The sequence below is a fragment of the Cibotium barometz genome, chromosome 8 (assembly GCF_041138505.1).
Source record: "Cibotium barometz isolate CiBa-2024 chromosome 8, ASM4113850v1, whole genome shotgun sequence".
NCBI lineage: Eukaryota > Viridiplantae > Streptophyta > Polypodiopsida > Cyatheales > Cibotiaceae > Cibotium > Cibotium barometz.
In genome coordinates, this window is record NC_141053.1 from 26,267,657 (window position 1) to 26,282,544 (window position 14,888).

At 46.9% G+C, this 14,888-nt stretch overlaps 1 protein-coding gene across 1 annotated transcript in view; it reads left to right on the forward strand.

Moving 5' to 3' along the window:
* Positions 1 to 272: 272 nt before the first annotated feature.
* Positions 273 to 14,888, forward strand: part of LOC147636098 (uncharacterized) — a 56,656-nt gene continuing 42,040 nt past the window's right edge. Inside the window, exon 1 of the mRNA XM_086801522.1 lies at positions 273 to 567. Within this exon, the coding sequence (XP_086657648.1) occupies positions 381 to 567 (187 nt within the window). The 5' untranslated portion in view covers positions 273 to 380. The remainder of the gene's footprint in view (positions 568 to 14,888) is intronic.

The following is a 14,888-nucleotide window of genomic DNA, read 5'->3' on the forward strand; positions in this document are numbered from 1 at the left end:
AGCGTAGGCGTGCGGTTCATCGATAGAACAAACGTGCCTCTAACACTATTTGCAAATATGTTTACAGATTCATGTTCGTTCAATCAATTCAAGATATTTATAAGTAAAACTACACGATTGTATGTTTGTTAAATTTAAACTTTATAAGTAAAACTGCACGATTGTATGTTCGTTCAATCAAGTCAAGATATTTATAAGTAAAACTCCACGATTGTATGTTTGTTAATTTTAAACTTTGCAAAAAAGATATATCAATCAAAACCACCAAACATTAACTTTTAAGGCCACCAAGAGTTTAATTTCAATGCAAACAAGTCATCAGACTTTCTCTCCTAAGGCAGAAATCATTTTCTTCTTCGGTATCGTCGTCCTCTTCATCGATGGGTCTCGTCGCCTCCTGCTTCGCGTCATGCTGCGCCTCCTGCGCATGCGAGGCCTGTCGCTCTGTGGCGGGTGGCATCAGCCGTAGGTCCGCGCGCATCGCCTATTGCGGTCTCTTCGCCCTCTCCCTCATCATCGCCCTCATCTTCAGAGAAGTGGCCGCACCCTTCATGGAAAAGATCCCATGTAAGTCACCTCTCTCTCTCTCTCTCTCTCTCTCTCTCTCTCTCAAGCTATCTATTTGATCGTGGTTTTCCCTTCCTGTGAAACCCTAGCACTATTTGTGAAAATTTTGTTTTTTCTTTCTCATAAGACTCCGCTTGGGAGGAGTTGATTTTCACCATGAGGGGATGCACCCACTGGAGCCTTGGTTTTTCCAGGTCAGACAGGAGGATTCACGGAGCGAACCTCGTTGACAGGATCTATGTGAATGTGCAGCCCGGGGCATGATTGGTATCATGGCAAGTACCATGTCCCTGTCCTCCTTCACTTAGAGGACCCCTGGCGGTGGCCAGAGAGAGAGCAGAGTGTCCGCATTCTAGAGAGCTTGATCTAGGACACCAAGATTGGCACATAGATTATCGAGATTTGGGATACACCTTTAGGCAGGGATCAAGTGCCATGGATTTGGACTTGGACCTTAGAGAGATTTGGGACACACCTTTAGGCAGGGATCAACTGCCACGGATTTGGACTTGGACCTTAGAGAGATTAGTTTGCTCTTACAAAGGGCCTTCAGTTATATTGGATTTTTGAGATTGTCTCGTCTCGCCCACTTGATGGGACATGATTATATCTTGGATATATGGCTTCAAGCTTAAAGTTGCAGACAACTTTTAAGAAGCTGGGGAGGATGTCACCAGCTAGGGCGTTTCCCGGTATGAAAGGGGTTTGGTGGACTCCACGATGTCTAAATATTTAGAAAGTACAAGCTTTGGGATGTCAGAATATGTAGCGGAGATGATAACCAAATATGAGAACACTAGAGCAAGAACAGTGCAGAAAATAAACAGCACAAGAGAATGAGAACACTAGAGCTTTGGGATGTCAGAATATGTAGCGGAGATGATAACCAAATCTGAGAACACTAGAGCAAGAACAGTGCAGAAAATAAACAACACAAGAGAATGAGAGAGAGAGAGGCGTGTAACTCTGCTCTATATACACAAGATCCCGGAAAATACAAGATGAATATGGCAAGGGACTATGGGGCCATTTTATATGGCTCCAAAGAAGCAGTCGGCCTGCTTCATGGACAGTCGACAGGGCCTGTATCTCCAGGACTTGCTGAAAGCACCCAGTCGGCCAGCATTATCAAGTCGGCCAGGTCATAGGTGTAGTCGTGGACTTGAAGCATCAGTCGGCCAGCATCTGTGTACTCCAGCCACCACAAGGCAGCCACCCAAGCTATAGAAAAATAGGGAAAAAATATGGCGAGGGGAAAAAATGAGAAAACATCTAATAAGGGCGGGCATACCCACAACAGAGGCCGTGGTGTGTAGGTATAGATAGGAGATGACTTCTAACATCCTCTCTAAGCTCCTGGCCCTGAAACCAATCCCAGGGAGCTGGAGTGCTGCCTGAGCATAGCCTGAAGTAGAGACTTCGTGAAGCTTCCAAGCACATGACTCCTTCCCGTGACTTCTTTTTGGATCTCAAACGGCAGTCAGGTCGCATCTTCATTGGCGACAACTCAACTATTCCGATTCACAGTGAGGGCCGGATGGAGATTATTCCCAACAGCAAGGGGGGTAAGCATTGCTCCCGTGTGTTCTTTACGTCCCTGCTCTTGGTTTTTATCTTCTGTTAGTGCATGAAGTATGCAAGCTGGCTTTCGGGTGGAATTTGAGGAGCATTCAGTTGCTCTACGGGACCATGAGACCGGCTAGGTTGTTTGGGAAGGCGGTGTGGAGAATGGTATCTACAAGCTCTCCGCACTCTCCTCATTGACAGGTTCTCAGGTCGAAGATCTGTGGCACTTTCGGTTTGACCACTTAAATGTGGATGCACTGCGGCGAGCTTTCTGGGACCAGATGGTGGTTGGCTTGCCGGCTATTGGCAGCACGCAAGGACGTTGCAGTTCTTGCATACGTGGTAAGCAGCACAGGGAATCCTTTCCGAAGTAGGCTTCCAGGCAGGCTTCAAAACCATTGGAGTTGATTCACATTGACTTGTGTGGACCTCCACAGGCACCATCATTGGGAGGTTCTCTATATTTCATGCTGCTTGTTGATGAACTGTTCCAGATTCACATGGGTCTATTTTCTTTCACAAAAAGACCAAGCTTTTTCACGATTCAAGGATTGGCATGTGATGGTGGAGAAAGAGTCTGGATTGCAGGTAAAGACTCTCAGGGCTGACAAAGGAGGTGAATTCTCTTCGAATGCTGTCGTCAAATTTTGTGCAGATCATGGCATCAAGCAAGAATTGGCCAATACAAGATCGCCTTCAGAGAATGGAGTTGTAGAACGCAAAAACAAGACTCTGGTGGAGATGGCGAGGACGATGCTGGAGCATCGTGATCTTCCTCGTCCACTATGGGGAGAGGCTGTGGCGATGGCTGTCCATACCCTCAACCGGTCTCCAACGACTTCAGTACCTAATATGACTCCTTTTGAGGCATACTTTGGCAAGAAACTTGATGTCTCCCACTTCCGTGTGTTTGGGAGCGATGCGTATGTACATATTCCAAAGAAGCAGAGGGGGAAGCTTCACTCCAAGTCCCGTAAGCTTATCTTTGTGGGGTATAATTCTCTTTCCAAGGGATACAGATTATATGATCCAGAGAGGAATGAGATTATTGTCAACTGGGATGTGGTCTTTGATGAGCATGTTCCAGTATCCACTGTCAAGGAGTCGCCACTTATTGGAGACCCAGAGGAGTCTGATGATGATTCCCAGTCCATTGTTTCGGCTGGACAACCACAGTCAGTACAGGAGGTTGAGCCCGCAGCTGGAGTTGAGCCTCTGCAACAGCAGAAGGCTCCGCGTTCTGTTCGAGTACCCAGGTGGTTGATAGACACCCTATGTCACGGAGCTTCCCTTCGAGTGGACCACAGAGAATGGCCCTCGAAGATCACATAGAGTCCAAGACAAAAGTCATTCAGCAGAGCTCCTTCACGTAAACTATGCTTTGACGTCTCGTATCTGCGGGACAAGGAGCCCACTTCCGTGAAGGAAGCCCTTTCACAGGATACTTGGAGGAAAGCCATGCAGGTGGAACTTGATGCCATTGAGAAGAACAACACATGGGAGTTGGTATCGAGGCCATTAAAACGGTCAGTCATTGGTGTCAAATGGATCTTTAAGACCAAATATGCGTCAGATGGGTCGGTGGACAAACACAAAGCGAGGCTCGTGGGGCTAAGGGTTATGCTCAGCGGGTTGGCATCAACTATGAGGATACCTTTGCACCGATAGCGAGGAGGACCACGATTCGGACCATTCTTGCCCTTGCTTCTTCTCAGAGGTGGCCTGTGTATCAAATGGATGTAAAATCTGCATTCCTGACTACGCAAGGTCTTCTGAAACCTGTCAACCACCCCCTCTGAATCCGGAACCACAAAGCCTGGAGAGTGCGCAACATCCACCTTCTGCAAGTAATCAACTGCCACCTACCTGGCTTTCCAAGAGGTCCCCGTGGAAAGAACATCCTCATCTATACAGGAGTTTCTTTGTCCCGAATGCTACGAGACATCAAAGCATAAGTTACCTGTTCAGTTTCCTCTAACTGACGAACACAAGAACCACCAACATCAATACTGGAAAGTTCTTGCCAACTGCTACCATCAACTGGCAAGCTATCCTCCATCTGGTCCCGAAGAGCCTGCACCTGCAACGTATCCACACTTAAGTGGCCATTACCAGACTGCCACTCATCACAAACCTGAGAACCCAGGAGAGAGAGTGCTGAAAGCTTGTAAACTCCATTCTCCTCTCTGCCTTCCCAAACTACCTGGCTTGTTGCCTTGTCCCGGAGAGCAACAAAATGCTCATCAAACTCCACCCGTACGGTAGTCTTGCAAACTTGATGCTATGACAATAGATGAAAACCAAGTGACAGAACATACGACACCTGGGAGGAATGCTTCCCCCCTGTGCCATTGGGAACTATCTTCAACCTGCCCTCACTGTGAATTGGGATAGTGGATGTATCCCCAATAAGAATGTGACCGGAATACCCGCAGAGATCCTGTAAAGCCGAACGGGAAGGAGTCATGTGCCTGGAAGCACCACTATCTAGAATCCACTCCCGAGTATCCGTATAATGTATCTCTATGTGCTTGGTCCAGGCATGGAAGACCGGGTTCCGAGCAATAGCTATACAACTCTGGTTATCGCATTGGATGACTATGGGCTTCTTCTATGGAAACCCAATCTCGCCAAGCAACCTCCGCAGCCACACCACCTTGCAAGCAGCACCAGAAGCAGCCCGGTACTCTGCCTCTGTTGAAGATAAGGCAATAGTTGGCTGCCTCTTATTGCTCCAAGAAAGTGCTCTTGAGCCAAGGGAAAAACTATAACCTGAAGTAGATCTCCTCGTGTCTGGATCTCCTCCCCAATCTGAGTCACTCCAACCTTGGAGTCGGACTCCATCCATCAATTCCCCTCTTGTGTAGAAGAGTCCAAGATCCTTCGTACTCTGCAGATACCGCAAGATCCGTAATCTTGCGTCCCAATGAGACTTCAATGGCATCTGCATAAATGAGCTCAACAGTCCCACGGAAAAGCTCAAGTCCAATTTGGTGCTCAGCAACCAGATCAATGAACCAACCAGCTTTTGATACTGCGAGGCATCATCTGGCTCTCGAGGATCATTAATAGTTAACTTTGTATTCGGGTCCATTGGTGAAGTAATAGGCTTGCAGTTCTCCATCCCAAAGGCCTCAAGCAACTCATGAACATACCGCTGCTGAGAGACGAAAAATCCCCTCTGGGTCTGCCAGATCTCCAATCTCAAAAAGAAGTGGAGTAAGCCTAGGTCGGTCATCTCAAACTCCTCTGACAAGGGAGCCTTCGTCACGCCAATGTGCTCCACATGACTGCCGGTGAGAATGAGATCATCCACATAAAGGATGATAATCGTAACCATGCCGCGTTCCTGAAAGAGATATAGGTTGGGAGCAAATCGATCTCTGAAAACCAGTCTGATGAAAGAAGGACTCAATATTATGATTCTAAGCCCTGGGAACCTGTTTAAGACCATACAAGGCCTTATGTAACCTGTAAACCATCCCTTCAGTTTCCAGGACTTGGTTTTCCACCGTAACAGGTGTTGATCCTTGTGAGCAGTGTGATGCCTCTTTGACTCGGAAGTAGAATGGTTCATTGATTTGGTTGATGGACACTAGATTGGACGTGAGCTTCCTGATGAGGCAGTTGAGCTCATGGTTGCAGATGACTCTTTGGGAGGGAGGATTGCATATCTTGTGGTTTTTGCGGCATGCGAAGGATCATGGACTCTTTTACATAGGAGGGGGATTGATGGATGGAGTTCGACTCCACGGTTGGAGTGACTCAGATTGGGGAGGAGATCCAAATACGAGGAGATCTACTTCAGGCCCAGGAGCAGTTTAATGGAGCAGTAAAAGGTAGTCCTCTTTTGCCTTGTCGTCGATAGAGGTAGAGTATCGGGCTGCTTGTGATACTGCTTGTGAGGTGGTGAGGTTGCATTGCAGGATTGGGCCTCCACCGGAGGAACCCACGGTCATCCAGAGGCACTTTGTTCGTGAACAGATCGTTGCTGATGACATCTTGCTAGAGTTCTGCTCGACGGAGGACAGTACGGTGGGCCTCTTCACGAAGTCGCTATCTCAGGATTTACTCAGGCGCGGCACCCCAGCTCCTTGTGGTTGGTTTCACAGCCAGGAGCTGAGAAGGGGTGTCAGAAGTTATCTCCTGCTATACATTTAAATCAGGGCCTCTGTTGTGGGTGTGCCCGCCCTTATTAGGTGTTTTCTCATTTTTCCCCCCTCTCCATATTTTTTTCCCTATTTTTACTAGATGTGGGAGGCTATCCTGAGTGGTCGAGGTGTTAGCCTATGGGTCCTGCTTCTCTTTACTTACTGAGGGGTAAGATGAGACATCAAGCCAAGTGCTGCCAAATCCCTCGGGCTAGTGTCGTGTGTTTGATGTGATTGATCACTTGGGGTGTGCAATTAAGGAATATGAAAGAATGCACACGGGCATTTGTTAGCACATTCATCCCCAGTTTTGGCCCATTTCTGGTGTCCTTTTGGTCCCATTTGTATGGCCCTTGATTGTGGGCTGGCCACCCCTTTTTTCCATATTTTTCTGGGATTTTTCCCAGCCCTTTTGGTATTTTACCAGTCGGCCAGCTTATTGAGCTCCAGTCGGCCAACCCTCCTCACCCCTAAATAGGTGGGGCTGGCCTCTTATCATTCATTCAGTCTTGTACATATTTTGCTCCCTCACTTATGAGACTTGTAGTGTCTCTTGCTTGGGACTGTTTTGCTTCAGTATATTCAGCATAGTTTTCTCCATATCTCTCTCTCTCTCTTGCACTCTCTGTTCAGCACATTCTAGTGCCACTTTGCTTCCGCTCTCTGATCTCTTTCATGGTATTAGAGCTCCCGGTTTGGTGACCTCTTTGCTGCCCCAGATTCAGCACTGTTTTCAGCACCCTCTCCTGTGCGTTTTCTCTCAGATTTGCAGCCCTTTGCTGCTGCGTTTTCTGGACAGCACCTGCTGGTCTTTTCGCCTACAGTTTGGCTTCACCGACACAGCCATCAGGTACTCTTTGATCAGCGTTTTCTTTTCCACATGTAGATTGGACATAGGCGGCCTGTTTTTTCGGGACAGCAGCCTTCTGTGTGCTGCGTTTTCCTCTCCAGTGGGCTTTCCCCTTTGCAGAGGGGGTCTGTGGTGTTTCAGGCTTTGGTGGCACTCTTGGTACCTGTGGAGGACACTTCTTCTTCAGAGTTTGTGCGTTTTTCTTGAGGAGAGCCCAAGCTACTGTCCTTGTTGTTGCCTTTCCCGATTGCACCCTCTTACAGCATATTCTTGGGTACTGTCTAGCCTCTTAGGGCGGCGTTTTGGTGGGAGGAAAGACCCTATATTAGCGTTTTCTGATTTGGACAGTTTTCTGATTTGCAAAGGGGAAAGCCCCCTCTCCAGTGGGCTTTCCCCTTTGCAGAGGGGGTCTATGGTGTTTCTTGAGGAGAGCCCAAGCTACTGTTCTTGTTGTTGCCTTTCCCTCTTGCACCCTCTTACAACATATTCTTGGGTGCTGTCCAGCCTCTTAGGGCTGCGTTTTGGTGGGAGGAAAGACTCTATATCAGCGTTTTCTGATTTGGACAGTTTTTATCTTTTGAGGGTTGGTCCTATTGATTGGATCAATGATATGACAACTTCAGATTTGGCTCCCATACCACTCTCTTGTTATTTCCTTGATGAGGTAGACAAGTTGGATGGAGGTAACTTTCAGTCATGGAAGTTGCAGGTTACTTCTATTCTCAAGGAGTATGGTTTGATGGAGTTTCTCTCGTACAAGAATCGGTGCTTGCCGAACCTTGCCTCTGCAGAGGATGTGTGTCGGTGGAGGAAGACTGACAGACAGATCTCCTCCTGAATTGTTAGGATTCGGTTCTTCGACACTTCATCTATGCTCTTGATGATGCTTCTATCTTCTATGTGTGGCAGTTGCTTTGTGACCTGTATGGTGATGCCAGTGATCGACAGATGGTTTCTACTTCTGGGTGCTATGCAACCAGTGATCTTATGGATACTTCTTTTGGAGATGTTCCTGCAGTGAAGGATAGTGGGCCAGTTTTGCTCATTGCAACTGAGGAGTTTGTCTCTCCTGTTGCCTTGCCTTCAGTTTCTGTGCATACTTCTCCCTGCCAGGATGATATCTCTGGTAATGTTTTTGAGGAAGATAGTGGGCTATCCTTGCTCACAGCTTATGAGGGGGATTTTTCTTCTATTGCTTTGCCTTCGATTCTTTCTTTGTCAACCAGTAACCAGGATGTGTTGCTGGTCCCTTTGCCTTCTATGGAGGAGCTTGCTTCTACGCTGTGTGATGCTATTGAAGAGGCTACTACTACTTCAGTTACTACTACAGTGGATGTTCCTCTTCCTCTTACTGTGTGTGAGGTTTCTGGATTGTGATCAGGTGTGTCCGTGCCTGTGCTCGTGCCTGGGGCACAGTGGTACTTCCAGGGATTGAAGGATTGGGATTTGGATTTGGTTGGGCTTGTGGAGTCCCAACATCAGTTTTCAGAGGGGGCAGTTAAGTTCTTACATCTGGCGATGCCGACCTTCGAGGAGGGTGCTATTATACAGCATTTGGCTACTCTTGGTACAGAGTTGGAGCAGATGGACTCTATTTCTTTTGAGGGTATTATCTTCTTGGAGCTACAGGCTTCTAGGGATTCCTGTGACACTGTGTTTATATTTGGGTTTGGCACTGATATTTGGAGCAACACGATGCAACCTTCATGGTTGATTTCTTCTAGAAGAATAGTGTACCTGACAGCTTGTTCTGTTACTTTTGTAGCTGAGTTGTTGTGGAGATTGCTTGTGGAGCTTTCTTGGTACCTGTTGCTGCTTTCTTTTGTCTTTGACAGAGGACGAGTTCTTCGGCTTCTCGGAGTTATGTTCAGCATCTGGTGTGCTGAGAGGGGGTGTTAGCACATTCATCCTCAGTTTCTGCCCATTTCTGGTGTCCTTTTGGTCCCATTTGTACGCCCTTTGATTGTGGGCTGGCCACCCCTTTTTCCCATATTTTTTTGGGATTTTTCCCAACTCTTTTGGTATTTTACCAGTCGGCCAGCTCCTGTGCTCCAGTCGGCCAGCTTATTGAGCTCCAGTTGGCCAGCCCTCCTCACCTATAAATAGGTGGGGTTGGCCTCTTATCATTCATTCAGTCTTGTACATATTTTGCTCCCTCACTTATGAGACTTGTAGTGTCTCTTGCTTGGGACTGTTTTGCTTCAGTATATTCAGCATAGTTTTCTCCATCTCTCTCTCTCTCTCTCTCTCTCTCTTGCACTCTGTTCAGCACATTCTAGTGTCACTTTGCATCCGCTCTGTGCACTCTTTTAGCATTGACACGATCCCACAACTGTGCTTGAGCCTCCGGCTTTTCTTAGTAGAAAGTGTGAGCTCCTCCTTGTTGGGGTAAAGGCATTATGCCCACCCTTATAGTGTGTACAAGCCCATAAGTTATAGTACATAGTACACTTAGTACTTTTAATGTACTAAGTGCACTATGTGTACTAGTGCAACATACATGTGTGATAGGGGAGTCACACACTCTCATCTTGATGAGTTGACTTATCCCCACAACTCTCTCTCTCTCTCTCCCTGCTTCTCTGTGTATGTCTCCCACATGAACTCTAACCCTAATTCTTCTTCTCCAATTCAACTGGTATCAGAGCCATAGCCAGCCGCACTTATTGAAGGCGTTGCTATTCATCTCTGCGGTGATACACACACAGGTTTTCGGGTTTTCTCTGCTCGAATAGGGTATCTTGCATTGATGGCTTTTACGGGCAGCCAGCCTTAGCATTTGGGAATCCAGCAACAGCAGCTGCCCTCAGACCTCCCATTGGTGCGGTGATGTTTGCCGTAGAGGAGAAGAAGGTGAGGGGCGGATGCATTCTTCAACATCGGCGTCCGCCGACCAGCGCTTCAAGGGTTTGTCTCTGCCATCGGCGATGCTGGCGAACTTGTAGAAGAGGGCGAAGCGCTCTCTCCAGGCCGCCTTCTCCAAGGCGTGTGCGTCTGTCCCCGCTGAGGAGTTTCGTTGGTGCGGTGAGCAACGCGACTGGACCCTGTTGTACAAAGAAGCCAAGTGCTCCCATATGCCTCTCGCCAGCGTCATGTGCTTCACATGGTTGATCACCTGTGGTGTGCAATTGAGGAATATAAATGACCGGACCCTGGCGTTGACACGGTCCCACATGTGTGCCTGTGCCTCGCGGTCCTTCCTCGTCGATAATAACTCCCCTTCCTCAGCTTCCGGCCGTGGCACCCCTATGATAATAAAATCAGCAAGATCATATGACTCCAAAACTGACTCCATCATGACCTTCCAGATGCCATAATTGGACCCGTCCAACTGACGATCCACTGGGAACGTGGGGAGAGTCGGAATCTTCACGTGCTTCTCAGCCATCTCGAGTAAATCTGCCATCTCGGAGAGTAACCTGAAAGGGTGGGTGGGTGGGAAAAATCTGAAAATCTGAAAATATGCAAGTGGCTGTCCAGCCCCTTTGCCCGCCTTCCTCTTGCACCTTCACTTCCCGTTCAGCCCGAAACAGTCCACCGATCAGCAACCTGTTGCTCCCCCTCTTGCTCAGAAAAATGCCCAAGATCTCCTAGAGCCTAGGGCTCTGATACCATGTCAGAATATGCAGCGGAAATGACAACCAAACTTGGGTAGACAAGAGCAAGTAGACTGCAGAAAATAATCAGCACAAGAAACACAGAGAGATAGGTGTGTAAACTCTTCTCTATACACAAGATCCCAAAAAACTGAATGAGAGTGGTGGGGGCTGCGGGGCAATATATACATCTCCATGTGAGCAGTCGGCCAGCTCCAAAAGGTGCCCACGACTGTGAAAAATGCCCACGGCTGCTGAAAATAGCAGTCGGCCAGCTACAGATGCCTACGCCTAGTCAGAACAGGTCGGCCAGCAGCCCATATGCACACGACTGAGGAAAGTCCAGTCGGCCAGCATTGGGATGCTCCTGGCATCACCTGGCAGCCCTCCAGCCACTAGGAAAAAAATGGGAAAAATAGGGAAAAAATACGGGGAGTGTGGAAAAATGATATACGGGCGGGCACACCCACAACAGAGGCCCTGGTGTATACAAATAGACAGGAGATGACTTCTAACAGCTACATGTACAGATGTGCAGCGTGACATAAAGCGCTAGTTGTTGGCATAGCTAAGTCATGGGCAAGACTATAGCAAGGTAGCCAAAGCGCTGAATTCTCCGTCTACAGGTGCACTTAATTGACCCAGCCGTCTGTACCTGCACATCAGCATCAGCATCAGCATCAGCATCAGCATCAGCATCAGCATCAGCATCAATAGCAGCACCAAATTCATCAACCCTTTTTTTTTTTGCAACAAAAAATCAGAAATTACAAGGTATCTTGCTTCAATTTTTTTTTGGGACTTGCAATTGAGCAGGTACAATCATCAATTGAGCAGGTACAGGTGTCGAATTGCTCAATTTCTGAGCAAAATTGGCAAAATTGGGTGACATTGGTCACAATCAGGATCAATTTGCAGGAAATTGGATGTCGAAATTTGGGGCTTTTGATGTAATTGTGCAATTAAGCATTCATACATGCTGTATGATGTGAGAAATCGCACATTCGGGCAAAATTGCAGCAAATTGCAGTGCAAATCAAGGGGCTTTTGTGCCGATTGGATTGATTTGCATGCAAGCAATCGCATTTGATGCTGTGGATAATGTGTTGATGCTTGACAAGCACTCAATGTGCCTGTAAATCAAGGTGCTTTCATGTATTGGATGTATATGTGGCCAGGGGGAAGCACTGTGAAGACTCTGGATGCGTTCATGTGCGTCAATGTACCATGTATGATCAGCAATTGATCTTAAATCAAGGGGCTTTTCAAGATTTTATGCTTGTTAAGCTTGGCAAAGGAGCAGGCAAGACTTTTATGCCTTGAATCCTCAGAAATCAGCTTGCAGTCAAGGGGCTTTTGCCCAATTTCTGTTCGGAAATGTTGTATGCAGTGTTCGGGACTGTAAAAGTCTGATTTTCACTCATTTGGACAGCCAGGAGAGCATTTATTGCTACTGTACCTGCTGGTACAGATTTGGCACAGCTTTGTGCAAGTTTTGGCATGGCTGTACACTGATTTGAGTGAGGAAAAGGTTCAATTTCAGCTGCTGTACTTGTCGGTACAGGTTTGGTACATCACAGGTGAGCACTTAGTACTGCTGTACAGTACTTTGGAAGGGGAACAGAGCACATTTAAGGTGCTGTCCTAAAACTGCAGCAACCAGATTTTGCTGATTTCATCACATACAGTGGGAGAAAAGTTGCATTCTTGCTTCCGCAGTGGGAGATAAAGCTTGGGAGAACAATTGTGAGCACTTTGTGTGCTTTTGGTGCAGTGTTTGCACATTTTGCAGGGAGTCAGGCATTGACAGGTTGCATATCGCTATGGCAACCACAGGTGAGAGCTCTTCATTGCTTCACATCAAGAAGCTTGAAGGCTCACATAACTATGATATTTGGCAAACCCAGTGCTAGAATGTGTTGCTCCAGAAAAAGCAGCACAAGCCTATCAAAGAAAGGGGTGTAGTGCCCACTTCTCTTACTGCTGAAGAGTGGGAAGATATGGATGAGCTGGCAAGAGCTACTATCATGTTGTCTGTGTCAGACTCTTTACTTTTCAGCATTCGTGAAGAGAAGACAGCTTGGGGAATGTGGCAGAGATTGCAGGACTTGTATGCCCAACAAAGTGCCTCAAGCAAAGTGTATTGGTTGAAGAAACTCATAGGTCTTCAAATGAAGGAAGGGGCATCTATGGCAGCCCATCTAAATTAGTTTAATGGTATTGTCAGCCAAGTTATAAATCAAAAGTTGGCAATGGACGATGAGTTCAAAGCCACCTTTCTTTTATGCACTTTGCCAGAGAGTTGGGACACATTCAGGACAGCCACTAGCAATTCGAATGCTATGCTGTCATATGCAGATGTTGAGGGTGCTCTTCTTCAAGAAGAGATGAACAGAAAGAATAATTCTGTTGGAAAGTCCAATGCAATGAATGCACGTGGGAGATCCCAGCAAAGGGGTAAAAGCCAAGAACGGGGAAGGAGCAAATCCCGCTCCAAAAAGGACTTGGAATGCCATTATTGTGGCAAGAAGGGACACATCAAAAAGCAATGCTACAAATGGAAAAATGATCAAAAGGAAAAGGGAAAAGGCAAAGACAAAGACAAAGATGAAGCCAAAGATGTAAAGCCAAAGGGCAAAAGTGGAGTCAAGATTGAAGAAATCAATGTGTCACATGCAGGTGACAGAGAGGATGAGGTCCTATTTACGTCTTCACTTGATGCCCATTCACTTCTTACATGTGGTCATGGTATGCACTCATGGATCATTGATTCAGGTGCCTCCTTTCATGTCACAGGTTGCAGAGACTTATTTGTCAGGTATACTGCTGGCAATGAAGGAGTAGTTTATTTGGGTGATAACCATGCATGCAAGATTCTTGGCAGAGGTGATGTGAGGCTTGTGTTTTCAGATGGCTCACAGCTTATGCTCCATGATGTCAGGCATGTGCCTGAGATCAAGAAGAACCTGCTTTCTACTGGACAGCTTGATGATGCTGATTATGTTACCACATTTGGTCGTGGAAAGTGGAAGATTAGTAAGGGCTCACTGGTTGTTGCCAGAGGCTCTAAGGTGGACACTCTTTACTTCATGCATGCAGGTGTTTGTCACCATGCTAATGTAAATGCAACCGAGCTGCCGGAAATCTCTGTGGCATAGCCGGTTGGGACACATGAGTGTCAAAGGAATGGAGCAATTGTCTCGTTTGGGTTACTTGCCTTCTCTAAAGTTTTCAAGTTTTAAATTTTGTGAGCATTGTATATATAGTAGGCAACTACAGTGCCCCCACAAGAAAGCTCTTGGACAGAAAGATGCTCAGTTAGAGCTTGTGCATACCGATGTATGTGAGATGCCTCAGCTTTCTTTGGGAGGGGCAAAATATTTTGTCTTTTGTTGGGTGTTGGACTCACACACTCACACACACAAACCTGCACATTAGGGTTAGGTGCAGGGTAGAGAAGCTCACACACAGAAATGAGAGAGAGAGAGAGAGAGCCAAAAGTGTGGTATCCACAAAATGCAAGTCAACCCTTGCATGTGTGCCACATCTATATAATATAGAACTACAAAATATTATATGTGTCCTTTCACACTTGATGTCCAAGGGGAAAAACCACATGGGAAAAAGTGCCCTTGGTTAAGCCCTGTTCACACATAGCACTACCATAAGTGAGCATATGCCTACAAATCCCCCCTGTAGTGGAAGTGTGAACCTGTACAAGGTAGCAGATCACTCTCTGTATGAGAGTAAGCCCAAAGCTTTGCGGAAAGCTTCAAACTTTTCTCGAGGTAAAGCCTTTGTGAATAGATCTGCAACATTATCCTGTGTAGGGCAATAAGATAAACTGATCTCCCCTGCATGTAGCCTCTCTCTGACATAGTGATAATGAATCTCTATGTGCTTGGTACGTGCATGAAATACTGGATTTCGTGCCACGGCCATAGCACTCTGGCTATCAGTGAGAATGGTGGTGGGTGTCTCCTGACACTCACGAAGATCAGCCAATAGTCTCCTCAACCATACACAATCTACTGTAGCTGTAAAGACTGCCCTGTACTCAGCCTCACAAGTAGATGTAGCAACAGTGGGTTGCTTTTTACTCAACCAAGATATGCATGAACTGCCAAGAAAAAAACAATTCCCACTGGTGGATTGCCT